The 18,812-nt window shown below is 35.1% G+C and overlaps 1 protein-coding gene across 4 annotated transcripts in view; it reads right to left on the reverse strand.

Moving 5' to 3' along the window:
• Nucleotides 1-18,812, reverse strand: part of KIAA0825 (KIAA0825 ortholog) — a 234,884-nt gene that overhangs the window by 182,268 nt on the left and 33,804 nt on the right. For 3 of the 4 annotated variants that reach the window (XM_064736406.1, XM_064736407.1, XM_064736408.1), the window contains exons 2-4: nucleotides 15,704-15,843; nucleotides 6,538-6,706; nucleotides 579-1,248 (exon numbers count right to left, since the gene is read on the reverse strand). In XM_064736406.1, coding sequence (XP_064592476.1) covers nucleotides 579-1,248; nucleotides 6,538-6,706; nucleotides 15,704-15,843 — 979 coding nt within the window. Of the gene's footprint in view, nucleotides 1-578; nucleotides 1,249-6,537; nucleotides 6,707-15,703; nucleotides 15,844-18,812 lie in introns of those variants that run through there. The other variant, XM_064736409.1, reaches the window with a different exon arrangement.

The following is an 18,812-nucleotide window of genomic DNA, read 5'->3' on the forward strand; positions in this document are numbered from 1 at the left end:
AGAAAAAATGACCAGGCAGTATTAACTTGAACCTACTGTATTTTCAGAAGACTAGAAAATGTAAATGGGTTTTCTCTTTGTTTCTTAGTTTCAGAATTAGAATTGGCATAGTAATCTTTTGGGTCAGCTCTGATGTGTGAATTGCTATCTGTTTTATGGACACATTACTGTACTGTCTTTCCTATAAACTCCTTTAAATGTCCGACAATTAAAAAAAAAGTGGGAGTAGAAGACACAACACTTTGTGTTTATATAAATCTGGATTAAATAGTTCTTATCCTAGTACGTATTTCAGTAGCTGGAATAAAACAAGCTGAAAAAAATTACTATGACATCACAGTGTTATCTAATGGATTATACTAGGATTTTGTTTAATTACATAAGTTACTCTCTCTTACTTTTGCACCACAATTCTGACGCAGTCTAGAATTCAACTGCGGTAATATGTTTTAAACATAAAGCTCTAATTACTAATTTCAGGTCTCTCTCTTCACAGAAAATAATCAAGTATATTTAAAAAAGCATAGCATCATTAAAGTAACACCTAACTACAAAGAACATAAAATAAGACTACTAACCCACAGCGTGAACTCTTCCTCCATGCTTCTTTGAAATCTTGTTTGCTTTAACTATGTGTAGAGCATTTTCTTTGAACTGCAGTTCACAAAGTCTTTCAAGAAGAACTGTCATTTCTTCAGTGATGGTATCCAGGTAAGTTTCATTAATAAACTTTAATGACGAAGATGGACCAATTGTCCCACTTAATATATACAAATCCTCTTTTATCATTGTGCACAATCTGGGTATGGAACTTTGGTAACCATGAACCACCTTATCAAAATTTGTTTCACCACAACTAGACAAAATACAGTTTTGTAGAACATCACTAACCAGTTTATTCTGCATATTTTGATACCTCATTAAGACTTCTGATTTGGGATAAAGAAACAAAAGCTGCTGCACACACTGAGTTTTAAATTCCATTTGTTGTTGAGAAGCATTAGTGTTTGTTTCTTCTTGACTTTGCAGTCTATTTACTAAAAACTGTCGAAGATGCAATCTCACATCGTCCCAAAGAGATTTCACATCCACAGCTGAATCATCCTGAATTGTATGAAGGGAGGATGTTATCTCAAAAGACGTCGCACTTGCAGTACAGGGAAATGAGACACCACACTGACTAGACAGATCCAGAAGGAAGTGAAGTACCATTTCTTCTTGATTCTTCTCATTCTTCAACAAGCTTTGCTAACAAAGGTAAATCAGACAGTACTTTAGAATTTTTTTAAATTACGGTTCTTTAAATGAACAGCTTCATATTAGACTAAAACCAGTTTCTTATACTAATTATCTTAACAGCAAGTAAGATATGTCAGCGACAGAAATAATGAAATCTGTGGAAACCAGGATTTATACATGAATTAAATTTCTTGTCTACCTCTGCCAATAACTCACACTCATCTTCTCATCTTTCGTATATCCCCAACCTCTTTTCTCAATCAATTTTAGACCACAGTTCAAAGGAAACCCTTGGCAGCCTTTCTGTTGTCACAGCATCTTTTAAAGAAAGCAATATGAAAAAATTACTTAAGATTTACACAGATAATGACTGGTTTTTCTCATAAAACCAAGCAAGGAATTAATTTACAAAATGGTCACCTTCTAGGGCTCAGCAGGCAATCATCAAAAAGACCCTTCCAAGGATAAAAAAGTCGTCCCAGGAGTCGCTTAAAGACGTAAAATTGAAAACTTGTCAAGAATTAAAGAGTCTTAGATGACACAGGACAGAGGAATAAGAAGCTGCGTAACCCATCAAACCAAGATGCAGACTGATATATTAGTGATCTCCATGTACATCTGTGCTGTATGGGTTGGAGAAGGCAGTTAGTTAACAAAGCAAGTGAAATCACATGGCTGCTGCTCCTTCTGCATTTAAGTCTGAAGAGCTCTCTCTCAGTCTGGGGCTAGGATCTCTGACCTTAGAGCTGCTTCAGCTTCAAGAGGTCATGCAGCACATGGCAGCTCCTCTTGTCACAGCTCAATAGCACCATCACAAGAAAACTGAGCGGAATTGGTGATATTCTTGATTTTCTTAGTTTCAGTAGGAAAGCCTTAAGTAGATGAGAATCTAGAAGCCCTCTCACTTACTCCTTCATCTCCCATTGATTCTCCCCAGCAGAGAAAAGCATTGTGGCAAACCACCTCAGGGGGGCTCATTCCAGTCTGTCCTTTATCTGTTATAGTTCCACCCCAGCCAGCAACCAAGCCCCAGGCAGCCACTTTCTCACCCCTGTACCACCAGGACTGAGGAGAGAACTGGAAGGGTAAAAGCCACAAGAATCATCGGTTGAGAGACAGACAGATTAACAAGTACAGCAAAAGCCATGCACACAAGCAAAGCAAAACAAAGATTAATTTACTGCTTACAATGGCAGGCAGGTGTTCAGCCATCTCCAGGACAGCATCACTCATCACCAGGTCATCACTTCAGACATACCTGTTTTCTTTCTTCCCCATACTTTATATATGGAGCCTGATGCCACATGGTCTGGAATATCTCTTTGGTCAGTTTGGGTCAGCTGTCCTGGCTGTGTCTCCTCCCATCCTCCCATGCACCCCCAACTTCCTCACCAGTGTCACAGTATGAAAAGCAGAAAGACTCTGTGTACGCCCTGCTCAGCAATAACAGAAAAACCTCTATATTGTGCTGTGTGTTCAGCACAAATCCAAAACATAGCCCTTTACTAAGCACTAGAAATCAGCACAGTCTGCAAGGCATACGCCATCCTATAAAGCAAGGCTGGTAAAGAAACTTTTTTTACCTTCCACCTTCAGCATTGCTGATTTATTTAATTTACAATATTTGAAGAAAACATTGGTTTTATTTCTGTTCCCATTTTGAATGGCAGGTAAATTATTCAAGTTTGAGTGTGGTACTGCATAAAGATAACCATTTTGAAATGCCAAATACTCCTTCCTCTTCCTTAGCAAGATTTTTTCAACAGATAAGTATGTTTTAGAGTGACAAAAATTTTTAAATTCAGAACTCTTATTCTTTGTTCTGGATGTTTCAAACCTGTTACATACTTTAGAGGGTTTAACCTTCTTGTTGCCCTCTACTCTGACCAGAGATTCTTGAAAAAAACCATCACTTTTACTACAGTACCTAATTCTGAATAACAAACTGGGAGCATGATTGCCTCTTATAAAGAAAGTCTTAAAAATAACACACTACCTATTTTTCTTCCATTTTAGATCTTTATTTCAAAATAATTCTTATTAATTCTTCATACTTAACAAGCAGGAAAGATGTGGAAGACAATAATAAAGGAAATTATCCGTTGAATATCATCCTACAAAAGCATGCACATGTAACAGGAATATGTGCAACTGGTTCAAATCTTAAGTCATATATATCAAAATGCATAATACTGATCCCATTTTCTTTTACTATCTGCTGAACTATTCTATAAAGTTTAGTGGCCCCAAAGAAAAATGTGTTTCAAAGTGTAAACTGAAACCCAGATTACTAACCACTGTGTTGAAAGGCTGTCTCTTGGCAAGTAGACTTCTGGACTTTAAATGTAGGGGTTTTTTATGAATCATGCTCAAATACTACATTCTGAAATGTACAAAGCAAAAGAAGCTATCAAAACAGTGTATGCACCTGATGCCTTCAATGGTGAATCCAAATGATCTTCCAAGCAAGTCCCTACTGCTGCTTTTAAAGGCAAAGCAGAAATATTTTTATATATCCAAGGACTGTTTCAAGCCCTTTAAACTACAGCATTTAAACTACAGCATTAAAAATAGGAGCTTGCAGATGCTATTTTAGATGTAGGGATAACTCAGAAAGAGTACCTGAAGTGAACTATGAAGCTCTAGAAAGTGTTATCAAGTGTCTTCACACATTGCCTATATTGATATACACTTTTTAATTTAAAAATTAACCTATAAAAATATCGCAAAAGATGATGCCAGCACTATTCAAGAGAAAAAGATCCAAATTAGTATCCAGATATTTTGGAGAAGCACAAAAAGTTCCCTTTTGAGCACAGAAAGTTAGTCACAACAATAACATACAGAAAACCAGTTGCAATTTACCAACCAGAATACAGCACAATATGCACAACTACCTATCATATCAATAAACAAGTACAGTAAGATGACTTGATTAAAAAAAGAATCTGCCATGATTTTATCAGGAACAGAATTTAATGACAATTTGTTAGTGCATATATTCAGCTTTTAAATATTGAGTCACAGGACAGTACAAAGAATGACAACATTTCACATAATTAACATTTTCAGGCTTTATGAAGAAATTATCGGTATTTTCACAAAAATTTACAAACGTGTGATAATAACAATAAACCTAAATATAGCACGCCAGGCAAAGCCCAAAAAGAACTTTGTACTGTTTTTCAATTGTCCCAGCAGCTTTACACAAAATTCCTAACAAAATAAATACACATAATAAATTAAAACAATGAATAAGGATGTTGTCCGGAAGTAGAAAGAAGGTTCCTGTTACTGAATATGAATTATATATATTTAATTAAAAGCATGCAAGAAGAAATTATCTAATTAGTTCAATGGATAGAGATATATATTTAAGAAAGTCCGTTCATAATAATCTCATTAATCCTGAATATTATTGAAAATATTTGACTGCAGATGAAAGTAGCTTCTTACAGACAGACTGTGGTACAGTCAGTACTATAGATACAGACAGTACAGATACATTTTTCATCTGTAATTCCATCTACACAACAGGCTGGATTATCCAAGAAGCCATAAGCCTGGAAATAGTGATGTGAAAGTCACTGAGCTCCAAAACTGTTTTTATGATAAACTGCAGCATTGAGACGTCCAGGCTTTTCACTTTGCTGTCTGTTTAGCAGCCTGCCACAGAGCCATTTTCAAGGCTTAACTGGATACTACAGCTCACAGCAAGACTGTCATGCAGTCGGTAAGCTCCCGGGAAGTTGGAGAGCTGGAAAGCACATCTTATATAAGATGGAGACATTTTTGTGTTTTCCAAACAAATGCCGCCACCTGGTGTTCAGGCATATGGCTTGAATAGACCTTGAAGAAGGAAGCAAGCAGGGAATGGACCCAGGTAAGTCATCATTGCCATGCCACATTCTGAGGGAATACAGTAAGGATCTAAGTGGACTAAGAGGAATAACAAAAGACTCCTGAAAGCAAGAACTTCATAGTCAGCTTTTTCTGGGATTCTCCAATTTCATCTAGATCAAGTATGATGTGTGGCAGCCTCTGACATCCTTGAATGGGATGATTTTTAACAGCAACATTCATACTGATCAACTTTGCCAGAAGAGAACAAAATCACTCTTCACCACATGAACATTAAAGACTTGGCGTCTCTATAAACTAACTTCCTCATTTGATACAGATCAATATTCAGTGGAATCAGTGGTGACTGAAAGAGTAACAAGAATCCTATGAGTTAAAAAACAAAATATTGCTTTCACCAACCATTGATTTTATCAAGCTTGTGCTCTGGCCAGAGAAAACACTTCCCTTCTCTAAATTCACCTTCTGTACATTCCTGTTCTCTTCCATTATAGTTAATCTTAGCCTAAAGTTGTTCATGGTCTACAACTAAACCATGACATGGAAGTGACAAAGAATAATCACTGGATACTGTTTATGTGTTTTGATTTTATATATATGTATCATATCAAATGCATACATATAGTTTATATATAAACTTGAAGACCATCATTTACTGAGGGATCAACCTTCACTTATCTTGCCAATTCAATTTTCCAGACTTCCATTTCCACGTGTATCCAAATGCAAGCTTTCAATAAAAATTTTGGATAAAAATACTCTCTAATACTCTTAAATTTCATTGAAGTGAAATTTGATTTCTGGTTGCATCTAGTTGTACAACTTGGTAGAACAAAGAATGTAGCTCCCACATTTCTCACTGGGAAATATAGAATCATTTGGATTGGAAGTGACTTTTTTAAAGCTTGTTTAGTACAATCCTCCTACAATGAACAGGGACATCTTCAACCAGATAAGGCTGCTCAGAGCTCAGTAGTACTTGGCCTTGAACATTTACAGGGATAGGGCATCTATCACCTACCTCTTTGGCCACACAGCAGGTAGGAAGTTTATGCTTAAATAATGCATAAAGGACAGTAACATACATTAGATGAGTTAAATTCATACTGATAAAAGTGAAGAACATGCATTAACACTAACAGCCTCAGTGTAGACAGTAACTTCCAGTGTTTTTTTTACCAACATGTGTTTTATAAAACAATCCAAGCAGTGCTGAACATATGGTAGCATCTGTGAAAAGATTTTGTTCCGAGTTTGTCTATTTAAGGCATGATCAAGAGGAAACATAACGCCCTGCTGCAGGCATGGATTTATGAACTACCCTCACAACAGTAAAGGCTGAAATGAAAAAACGAATTGAACTCATCCATCCACCTCTCCACCTCCAATTGTATAATCAACTTTTCAACAATAAAGTTTTTAATAAACAATTTTTACCAAGGTCTTAAGGAACTCCAGCAGCTCTCCATGGTCTGTAGAAGAAGGTCTCAGAGAACTAAAATTGCAGTTATTTAGCCACTGAATGCAGTCAGTTGTGCTTTGTAGTACTTCATCAGTACAGATTTCATTTATGTCCAATTGCAGGTCCTTAAGACACTTTTCTATGCTAAAAAAAAAAATCACAGGATTTTTCTACATTATTTGGAGACAAAAGTATTTTATACATGCCATATTTTAAAAAGAAAAACTACTTAAATGTAAGGTAACTCTAGTCTTTCTTATTCACAGACTAAGCTACCCTCACAAAATAAGACCTGAATTTGCAGAATTAACAATTAACATTTAAGTGCTGTTGAGCTGGAGCTAAAAAACTTTCCTTCAGGCCAGATTGTACCATCCTCAGCCAGCGTATGTACGGCTTCACCTTCAAACAATCTTATTCATTTTAATAAAGTAGTTAATGAACAAGACATTAGCCAACCTAATATCTGGTCCTTGGTGCTTAATTAGCTAAAGCAGAGATGATAAACTGAATCAAGTACTGCATTCAAAGGTGAATGTGTAATTTTGCTCCTTTAGCAATCAGCAGTTGTTTTATAAAACATAAGATATATTAATAACTTCTTAAAGCTCCACTGACATCACAGAAAATGTTGAAAAGAATTTCAGAGCCAGTTGTGCTGAGAAAGCAGATCTTTTCTTTCTTGTTTTGTCATTAGAATATTTGAAAGAAAACAGACTGTTTTCAAGGAGCTGATCCATTCCTTAACATTCATCTAGAATCATAACTCTTTTTATGAAACCAGATGTGTCAGTTACGTTTTTACAGTGATTTCATTTGCCAAGATCGCAAGAACAATTGAATATCCAGAATTATTTTATTTTTACTTGTGTGGACACTTAAATGAAAACAAAACAAAACTAAAAAAATCCAAAAAAAATCTAACTCTATTTATTTTCCTGCAAAAACATCTTTTTGGTATTCCATTTCTACTTTTATTTTTCAAAAGCAATGCTTAATATTTCATACAGTTTCAGCTAGAAAAATAGAATTTAGATCCTGGCAAAACTGGGTTTAATAGCCCAACCATGAAGTCCAATCCTAAACTTGACAAAGATTGGCAAGTATCTTTTTAGGTAGTGAAACCTGTTCTCAGGACTATGAAACTAAATGCCTTCTTCATACACCTTGGCTCTTGGGACACTATCAAAGGCTCTTATTGTGGAGTGCTGATGTATCTCAAACATACCCAAATACATTACAGCATTGTGCATTATAAAAGACACTACTATTGTTAAATCTCTGCCAATCTACTACAATTATGAGTGAAGTTTTACACTTATCTTTGACATATCAATCTGTGGCCAAGCTAATAAACTACAAGGTTTGAATAAAATACAGCCTTCTCAAGACCAGACATTTTGGTAATTCGTCCCAATACTAATAAGGGGATTAAATGGATAGATTTCAGTGCCATTCCCCTGCTCCTTACCTTCCACACAAGTATAAATCATGATAACTATGTTCATTTTAATTAATCCTTTTATCCTCCCAAAATACACATTTAATTAGGACTAAAGCTGTTTTTGATTGAATAAACATATTTTTGTCCTGTTTATTTACAGCATACAGAATACTGTAGGTAAACAGGGTTTTAAAACCACTGCTGCATCTTGCTAAGAATTTTGTCAACACTCAGTAATACAAGAACATGGTTAATTATAGTTACTTACTCCTTTACATGAATTATATTAATTAAAAACTTAGGAATTTGGTTACCTTAGAAAATAGTCTATTATCTGAGTTCAGAAAGCAGCATTTTAAGTTCAAAAAAATTATTCTGTTAAATATTATTAAAATTATTCTCACTACCTAGGCTGATATCAGAAACTTTATAATTTCATACCATGTAGGTAGAATAAGTCTTTGATTTCCTGGTTTAGAAAAGAAATTTCCTAAAGCTTCAGCAACTGCAAACAAAAATGTAATTTTGATGTGAAAAATATGCTTAATGTATTTCATTAGAAGTGCTGGATTCCTTTTTTTCCAGTAACATTTTTTAATTAAGTGCAAATGTACTTTTTTCAAGTTCAGAGTAGCAAATTCACTCCTTCTTTGAACATACTGAGGCACTAATCCAGATGATGTCAACTGACATGATATACATACTATGGACCTGCAAATTTAATAACCCTCAATAATTTTTTTTTGTCCACAGATGACTCAACCTCTTTTTTGGAACCTGTGGAACTCTTCAGACACAAACAGAAAAAAACAGTCACCAAACTACTAAGGAAGGAGTGGAATGTAAAAGCTCAAAGAAAAAACATAACCTTTCTCTGTAGCAAAGAAACCTCATAGTTATGCTTGCACTTTTTTTTTTTTAATTGACTGATTTTTCAAGAAACAAATCTTTAGTCCCACAGAGGTAGTACCCTGAGCCTTTGTGGGCACACATTTTTTGTGGTTAGTACTCCTAGCATACCATTATAAAAGTGAAAATGATGTGACTGAAATAGCTTCTCCTCCTTACAGGGGAGAGTGCCTGCAGTTCTTTAACAAACCAAAGCCAAGTTGTGTTATATTATCTGTGTCCACATTGGGGTGCTTTTCTGGAAAAACATTTGGTAAGTACTCATACTGCAGATAGACAATGTAAGAGCTCTTAGGTGCTCTTATTTATTAAATTAATGATAATTTTTACAAGTAACCTAATCATCTGGAGAAAATGCTTTTAAAGTGACTTCATCAATGGACAAACAGTTTAAAAAGTATTGTAATGGAACTGATAGTGTAAGCACTATCATACTATCATACAATGTCACACAACATTATTTTGAAACTTATGGTATCAGAATAAGGGTTGCCCCCTCCATGTATCATTTTCCATTGCCTAAGATTACTATGAATAAGTTGAAGTATGATCTTCTAACTCCTTTCAATTTCTAACAAGCACATTTCAATTTATCTCATCTAGCATAGGGAGCAACCATAAAATGACAATGACATTGGTTAAATTAAACAGCTAAGCTATAAAGTGAAATTATCTTTTAACCTCATGTTCCTTATTCTTACGATCCTCACATTCATGGAAACACAGCTTTAAAATCAGTTTACATATCTTTCATTCAGAACAGACTGTTTTAAAGTAAATAAGATCAGTTTTCATTGCTGTTGAAGAATTAAGCAGTGTTAGAAAACTACTGTTATTACTCATTAAAAAGCTTGACTGCTAGAGGTATAGGACATTCATACAAAAAAATCTTATCATTTGGAAGACTGTGTATCAGAGGACCTGCTGTGAGCAGTAAAAAAAATTGCAGGAAGACTTTTAGCAGTGTAATTCACACAGACATTTTCATTGTTAAACTTTCTCTTGATCTTGAACCCAAAGAGGTAAACCAAAGACACAGCACCTGGTTCAAGGACTTCGAAAACTATTGCATATCTCTAATTTAGCTCATTACAAAACATATCCACTCTTAACTGTAAAGTAACTGTGTCGTTAGAACCAGAAGAAATAGAATGGTGATAGCTTTGCTACACTTTAGCAAGAAAAAAGTACTTAACAGCTTAACCATATATGAATAGTCAGTTCTAACTGAACCACTGCCTGCCCACCTTTAATTTCCATTCTTGTTTTAAAGGCTCAAGATATTTCTGTCACAAGATGCAAGCTTTGTCTTGGTAAGTTATTTAGAAGACAGGCAGTGAAACATGAGTTTTTCAACTCCATTGACTAAAACATGACAGGGACAAATAAGGGTTCAAAACCCATCATCTCATATATGCTCACATGAAATGAAATGGGATACTTTACAGGGCAGTCAAAAATCTGATTACAGCTTCTGTAGATGTAGATGACAGCTAATTAACCACCTAAGGTACTGACACAGTGATAATCACTGAATATTTGAATAAAGAAATCATGTGTCAATAAAACAGCCAATTTCTGAGCAAGTGTGCTGCCCAGCTAGCAAGTTGCTGTGGAACAACTAATCCAGATTCAGGTATTATGCACAAAGGCAACACAGTCTGCATAGGAAAAAAATTATATTCCTTTCTCAGTTTGTTTACTTATTCCTAGCAACTGGTCCAGTAAAGTGATTAGACTAGACAACTACTATTCTGACTAAGTTTTTAATAACATTACTGTAATACCTTTACAGGCATCAAATTTTCAGGCAAACACTAAAGTAATACATTTGAACAACAAGCCAGCTACATTCACCCAGAGTCAAATTACTTTTGAAAGCTGTGATAAATATTAAGTCCAAGTAAAACTGATAAAATGATGAAGTTTTTTCCTCTACAATTAGCCCTCATTTTGAAATTCTCCCAAACACTCAATCACTCTTGGGATTTTGGTTGAAAAAGCCAAAATTTTGATAAATCTCTTGACTAATAGGAATATGAGGCATAACTGCTTCCTGAAAATTCCTGAGCAGAACAAGCAAAGATTTTCTTCAAAATAAGATAGAAAGATGACTCCTGCAGCACACCTCAGTTTAAAAACATATAAGCCCTTTTACACGTCAGTTCTGATACAGGATAATGGAATGAGATAGCTTGACTTAATATCCTGTTTGAAACTCCTCCATCCCTTTGTTTTGACACTGGTAAGCATTTCTTGGCAAATGAGCAAAGTTATGATCAACAGCTGGACCATGTCACACTAATATCCTTACTGAGACACCTTCCAGGTCTACAATTCACAAGATCTTGTTAGTTCCCAAATAATAACCATAATTTTATAAAATGGTGATGGGAAAAGATGCAATGCTCTAAGCGCTTAGTAGCACAGACCTCATTGCAGCCCTTCAAAATAGACCTTCAAAATCCTTATCAGTAAACTACTGTTAATTAGGTCAGGTTGAAGTCTGTCGTGGTTTGACACTTGTAAACATGCCAGGCAGCCATGAAAACCAGAAAAAAGGGCTCATGAGCTAAGTACTGGAAGAAAACACTCTAAGGGCAAAACAGGCTCAAACTTAAAGGCATAAAGTAAACTTGTTACTAACAGAGTCAGAAGAGAATAATGAGGAGTAAAATAAGCCTTTAAAACACCTTCCCCCCAGCCCCCCTCCTCCCAGCTCTTCTCTCCTTCCCACTGAGAGCGCAGAGAGACGGCATGGGAGCACTTGGTCAGTTTGGTCAGCACTTGGTCACTCGAAATACTTCTTCAGTTTGCTTTTAGGGAGAGGAGTCTCTCTTCTGCTGTGCTATCGGGTCCTTCCCATGGGAAACAGTTCTCCGAGAACTTCTCCACTGTTGTTCCAATTTCACAAGTAGCAGTCTCAGCCAACCTCCTGCTGTAATGTTAGTCCCTCCCAGGGGCAAAACAGTCTTCCCAAAACTGCCATGGTGTGAGTCACTAGTTCATGAGGTGTAGTCCTTTAAGGATAAGCTGCTCTAGTTTGGAAGTAAGGGCCCTCTTTTCTCTGTCTCAGGAAAAAACGGCCTCTCTGTTCAGGTCTCCCATTGGATTACAACTTTTTTTAGCATCCACCCACTCCAGCATGAGCACTTTCCCAACAGGCTGCAATTGCATCTCTGCATCCCCCCAAGGACTTCATAGATTACATGGAGATAGTTTGCTTTATTATAGTCCTCCCCATGGCTTGCAGAGGAGTATCAACTCCAATGCTTGAAGCACCTCCTCTCCCACTTTCTTTTCACTATCTTGGCATCACCATGTCGTCTTTTTCCACATGTCCTCACTTCCTCCTCTTTCTCTGACTGGGAAAAAAATCTCCTGCTCTTAAGTACTATTGCCAACAAATGCTACCTTTTTAAAGATATCTGCAGGATCCTGCAATGATTTTGTCTAGGTTCTGTGCAGGGGAGTCACTCTCCATGTTCCCGTTGCCAGCCATGCAGCCCAGCTGCCGCCAGGCACGTGGGACCATTCAGTGCTTCTCTTCCTGCGGGCTGCCGGGGAGGAGAAGCCGCTGTCCCCGGCGCTGCCGTTCTGCCAGCAGCACAGCTGGCTAGGGGCGGCCAGGCAGGCAGAGCTCGCCGCGGGCTGTGCTGAGATGGTGGCGGTGGCCACACGGCTGTGCCAGCAGCGCCGAGACGGTCCCAGCCGTGGTGCCTCGCCACCCCTGAGAAAAAGCTGCTCCTGTGCGGATTTTCTTCTTAAATGTGCCATCATTGAGGCATTGACAACTTCTCTAACTGGGCCAGCAGCATGTCCATCTTCAGAGCCATAAGAGACTGGGTCTGTTGGACATTGTGGAAACTTCCAGAAGCCTCTCACAGAAAGCACTTCTGTGCCTCCCCCCCACCCCAAAAAACCAGGCTGTGTCAAACCAACACAAAGTTTATCAGATTGAGGTCAAATTAGGCTTTTGTGAAAAGACTCACAAATTTATAGTTTCCAGGGTGCTGCAGAGATACAATTATTATTAAATAATCGTGTTGAATTCTAAGCAATTGTTCTGTTGATGAAGACATAGAATATCTCCTACTGTCCTACAGTCTCACAAAATCTTGTAGCTTTATCACAACTAAAAGGTAGCATTCACTGAAGAAAAAACTGAATACAAAAATAAAAATCAACTGCTGAAGAGACCTCATGCTTAGCAATCACTTCAAGTTATGAACTATAGGCTTGGTTTCAAGCTCTGTACTGTATTTCCTGCTTAGAAGTATTAAATATAAGCTGCAAGTTTAATCTGTGAATTGCTAACAAGTGAAATGTCAATAATTCTTAAACCACCGATTCAGAAAAATAATCCAAATACTCAGTTTTGATGAGCAGTAAAAGTCAAAGTAACTGTGAAAGGAAAGAATGAAGACAAAAGGCCAACCTGATTAAACCTGTAAAACTTCGCACTTGAGAATAACCTTGAGATCACCCCTGTAGCCAAAACTGGCCAGCAACGATGATTGTTTTGAGAGTTCATATTCACCTGCTTCTATAAACTGCTGTAAAAATCAACTTAACATTCAAGTGTATGTTAAGTTCAATAAGAGTTCATTCAATAAGAGTTCCGTTACATAAAAGTGAATGAATGAGCCACTTACTACATTTTTGCAATGTCATTTGCAAAATTTGCAAATAACACAATTGCACACACATGGCCTTTTTTTGTTGTTGTTACAGCACCAAATAGAATTGGTACAGTACAAAACCACTGAAGGTGTTCAACAGCTAAAACCCATATCTGATTTGTCATGTCACAAAATTTTATAAAATCTATTCAGTTAGAAGGCAATAAATTAGCAGTTGAATGATTTATACACTCTTGCCTCATAATTTTTTACGCAATGTTTTATTTTAAAATATATATATATGATGTATACTATTATGTTTATTCTCTGTGGTCTAATAAAAGCATAAATCTATTTGATGAAAAATGGATTGTATTTCAATTGTATCACTGTATCACACAGAGCTGCTCTTATCATACCACTTACAAAGATCAATGGTAACTTGAAAATTATTACATTCTATGCTACCTCTAATATATTAGCAATAAAAGCACTCTTTTTAATTTAAAAGTCACATCAGCTGCTGTCCATCTTATTTTAAACTCTTTCAAATTCTGAAACTGACATACTACAGGAGCAAAATAGCACCTGGTAACTACAGAGCTACTTCCTCTTTTTTCTTGTGAAAATAAGGTTAAAGCTAGCTTAAGTGTCAATTCAGCAGAAATTTTTCCTGACCTGCATTGCTGTGTATCACATCCTAATCCAAATTCCAGCTCTCCTTTAATAAAATATCATTTGGATCTCACAAAATTTACAGTAAAAATTCCTTCTAATTTGTAAGACTAGACAGGTAAGACAGTGACAATCAGCCTCCTTCAAGACATACAAACACTTCCACTGTGATGATGTTAACGTAAAACGTAACATAAAATGCTAAGTGGCTATAAAGTACCACTTAAAAGAAGGAACAGCTGGCTTCTCTTCCCATAGTCAAAGTTTTCTCAACAAGCAGCATATATTTTTCCACATTAAAACAAAAAAATAGTAGTGAAGCATTCATTCTAAAGCTTCATTTTAAGAATAATCTTCCTAATTCTCAGGATATCTCTAAACAAGGACAACAAAATCACTTTAATTTGTTAGTTGAAGAGGTGACAACAGTTATGCTAAAAACGCTGATGCTGTTTCTTCCAGATATACAAGACCATAGACACAGGAAACTTAATTACCTGTGTAATTAACTATGTTATGACATAAACGAATCTCTAAGTATCTACATTTTGCTCATGTAAACATGTGGAAAACTCTTAACATTAAATTGTATTATGCAGTGGTCCATAACAGCAGATTTACCAGATTTTCAGTACCATTGCTATCATGAAATTAATATTGCAAGTACTTTAGTAAACCCTAAGTTTTAAGTGCAAATGGGAGGTAAAACTAATAGAAATACCCCCCCAAAAGAACCTCTTAGCTCAGCATAACCAGTATGACAAAAACTGAGAAATTATCTAAGTCAGTTTTCAGTGAGGTATGGCAATGGTTTATTTCCATCCTTTCAGAAGCTGTTTGGGAGTAAAGACCTCTGACAAATGTGGTCTACATTAAAATGATACAATCTTAAAAGAGATGTCATGATGGATGCTCTTTGAAATCATACTTTAAGAAACACTGTTTATACTTGAAGATGCTCACAAAGGTGAGCATTTTCAAAATTTAGTATAAAATCCTACCATTTGTTATATCTCTTATTTTTTTAAATGGACGAAAACTTTATTTGCTTAAGAGCATCTTTCACTGATGAAAGTATTACAAAGGTACTAAAGAGTTAAGCCACAATGTTTAAACTTTGCCTTTTTTCAAATTCTGTAGTTCTTTTAGTCAATAAAAATGTATCTCATTAGTAGGAAATCCTATCTCATAATAATAGAAAATACAACTGTCATGAGAATTCACATTTTCTTCCTTCACTATCATACCTATTGCAACAGAAGCTAATGTTAAGATGATACAATTGTTAAAAATACCATAGAGAGAAAGACTATAGCACAATAATTATACAGCATTAAAAATCTCTTAAATGCTCGAGTGGTTAAAATAAAATTACTGCTGAAATATTTATCGGAATTTTAACCTGCCACTAGAAAAGAAAGGTGAGTTAAGCCACATTTCTTCACAAATGACTTTCACTAGTATTTGGGATTCAAATAAAATACTCTTTACCTGGAAGAGTTCTTCTTTATTTTTTCATCAAGATCACTAAGGATTTGTCTAAATTCCAATTCTCCAGGGAGGACATCTAACAAACAGTCTAAATTGGCAGAATCAAAAGAATACTCTCCTCCCCATTCCATTTTTAGAATCTGTAAAACAAACACAGAAAAATGGTTAAATAATGGAAATATGCAGACTAGAAGTACCAAAATACATAACATCTTGTTCTTTGGCGATTAGATTATATAATAATATAAATATTAGATTAGTATGCTTCTGCATAGACTGGTACAGAGGGAAACCGGGAATGCAAGTATTGATACATATTTCATAGTATCTTGCATTTCTTAAGTTTAAAGAAATCAGTTCTTTTACCTTAATCACAGCAGTAACCTTTTTTTAAGACTTAGGAAAAAATCTCTTATAATAATAATAATTATATATATATATATATATATATATATATATATATATAAATGGAAACTAAAAGCAAACGTATTACAAAGTAAACTTATTTTCTGTATACTTATAATTTCTGTACATGGAGTGACTGTCTTCTGGAAATTCAGCACATTATTGCAAATACATGCAAACATAAAAATCCAGACTAAACCAAGTTTCATCTTGCTTTGTACTCGTTTTGACTCACAAAGCATTTGACTCACAGGTCAAATTCATCAGCCTATTCAAACTAATACACTACCTTTGTGTCTTTATATCAGAAACAAAGCATTAGCAGGTTTTTTTTCCTGTTTTCTATTTTTTTCTGCATCCTCTTGTGGGAAAATAATGATATTGATTTTACCATCAGTGATGACTTACTAGCAATTAAGGAAAAATATTATATAAAAACTGGAACCTCTTAATAATCAGTATATTTCATGTCTACTATTTAGTATGTCATATTTAATACTATCCATATTGCAGCAACAACATGAGAAACAAACATAATATTCACATGCACACAGTTTGGACAATGAAATAAACAAATACTTTATTTTTTCTGCAAGCGATATTCTTTTATAAAGCAGCCACAGTGTTGGTTGTTATCTAGAGGCACTACTAGAAAAACAAATTGAATTTTTTTAAGTGAACTGTTGCCAAAACACATGTTTAAAAAGAACATCAGATATTTAATATGCAAGGTCAAGATGATTGGTTTTGGTCATAGGTGTAGACTTAAGAGTAGCATAAATGCACATGTCTGGTTTTGCTCTTCCAAAGCAACATTTAAAAAAAACATGGAAGTTCTCTAAAGCATAATATCTTGCATATCTCAATTAACAGCACAACAATATGAAATATTTAATGGATAAAGTGTTTTCTTAAATTCTCAGAAGTTACAGAATACCCCTTTGCAAATAATAATTCAAACACTTGCATCATTTTGAGATGTAGCTGAAACTCAATCACTTGCTGGATGTAAATCAAATACATCTCTTAAAGCATTAAGGAAATGTCAGTCTTTTAATCTAAAACTTAACAGATGTTACTACAATTAAAGACACTAATTAAAAGTAGTAGTTAAATAGAATCTACTAAACAGCGCTTTACAGAACTGAGATAAAAGGCATACTGAAAATACAGCTCTTTCCTCAATTATGATACTACTTACAATAGACTTGGTCAAACACACCCTTTTCTCTTATAAAGGGTTTACACAGAATATAATTTTAACTCCATTCAATATCTATAACTCAAACCCATCTTTTATTCAACTGTCTTGTAGAACAATCAATGATTGGTGTAAAATGAACTGTATTTTATATACATACATATATATATAGCAAAAATACTAACATTTTGGAATGAGTCTTCATAAAATAGCTGCAGAATCAAAATTATGTATTTATATTTAATCCTAACTCTTTACAGCCAAAAGAAGCTCCTTGGGAAAAAATATCAGTATAGTTTACAGACTAGTAACTGTTTGAAAAATTCATCAAATGAAAAAAAATCACCTTGTAAACATGACAGCCTAGTTTTCATGCATGCATTCCTGTAAGACTTCTATGTCATACATCTTTGGTTCACTTGTCAAAACAAAGCAATTATTCCTTTCAGTCTTGGTTTATGGAAGAAAAGCAACATTTGATCATTCAGTTTTTAGATACTGTTTTAGATGGCTAATACTAATTTCTTCTTCTGAAAATCTAAACCCAAAAATGTTTCAAAAGGAAAAAATAAGAGCATCAAGACATAAATTAGCACAATTGAGGTGAAATTTTACTGTTCTTTAGCATAACCAGAGCCAGGGCCTTCAGTGTACCAAAAGACTCTAACTGATGATCTGACTCTAAACAGAACTCCACTATCAGCCTGCTGCCTGCCCTGCCTGTGTCCCCTGGGGGCAGCAGGATGGGTGACAGCTAGCAAGGGCCATCCCCTGTCATTTGGGATTTTCCCCGCCTCTCCTGTTAATCCAAAGAGCAGACAGTTGTTGATGCTCTCAAAGAACCAGTGTGACACAGCTTTCCTCTAAAGGCAAAACCCTCAATGTTTGTTTTTTTAAGAAAGAAATCCATTTCTTTCTTAAAAGAGAAATGGGAGAAGAAGTCAGTTTGGAAAATCTGAATTCTGTCAAAGTATTTTACACATTAATAACCCTCTTTTTTCTGTAAAGGAGATTAAGCTTTGTTATTAAGCTGCATAAAAATATCATTCTACCATATTTCAATTTTCTATTATGATGAACTATTGTATGTTTTAGGACAAATGGTCTTAGAGAACCTGTTTCAGGTGCAACTTTCTAAGTCCCTGTCTTCAAAGACTTAGTTCTTTTCAAAACATATTAGAGGACTGTTCATCAACATTAAAATGATGTAGCAATCAATATTTTCAGTAGCTAATCAAGAAACTTAACCAATGTACAGTTTAGCTTAGAAAGAAATATTTTTCAGGTGTCTTAATTTAAAGACGGTATCATTGAAATTTAATGTCAATGTAATAATTTCCCACTTCTAACAAGTGTAAATTATGAAAATTTTTACCAAAAATCTTTAGGCCTATTTAAAAAGTACTACACAACAATCAAGTTAATACCACAGATAATTCTTGCTTTTAAAACTCACAGGGTTTACCATTGAAAAGCACTTTTTGTGTGTGTGTTTTCTTTTTC

The sequence above is a fragment of the Zonotrichia leucophrys genome, chromosome Z (genome assembly GCF_028769735.1).
Source record: "Zonotrichia leucophrys gambelii isolate GWCS_2022_RI chromosome Z, RI_Zleu_2.0, whole genome shotgun sequence".
Classification (NCBI taxonomy): domain Eukaryota; kingdom Metazoa; phylum Chordata; class Aves; order Passeriformes; family Passerellidae; genus Zonotrichia; species Zonotrichia leucophrys.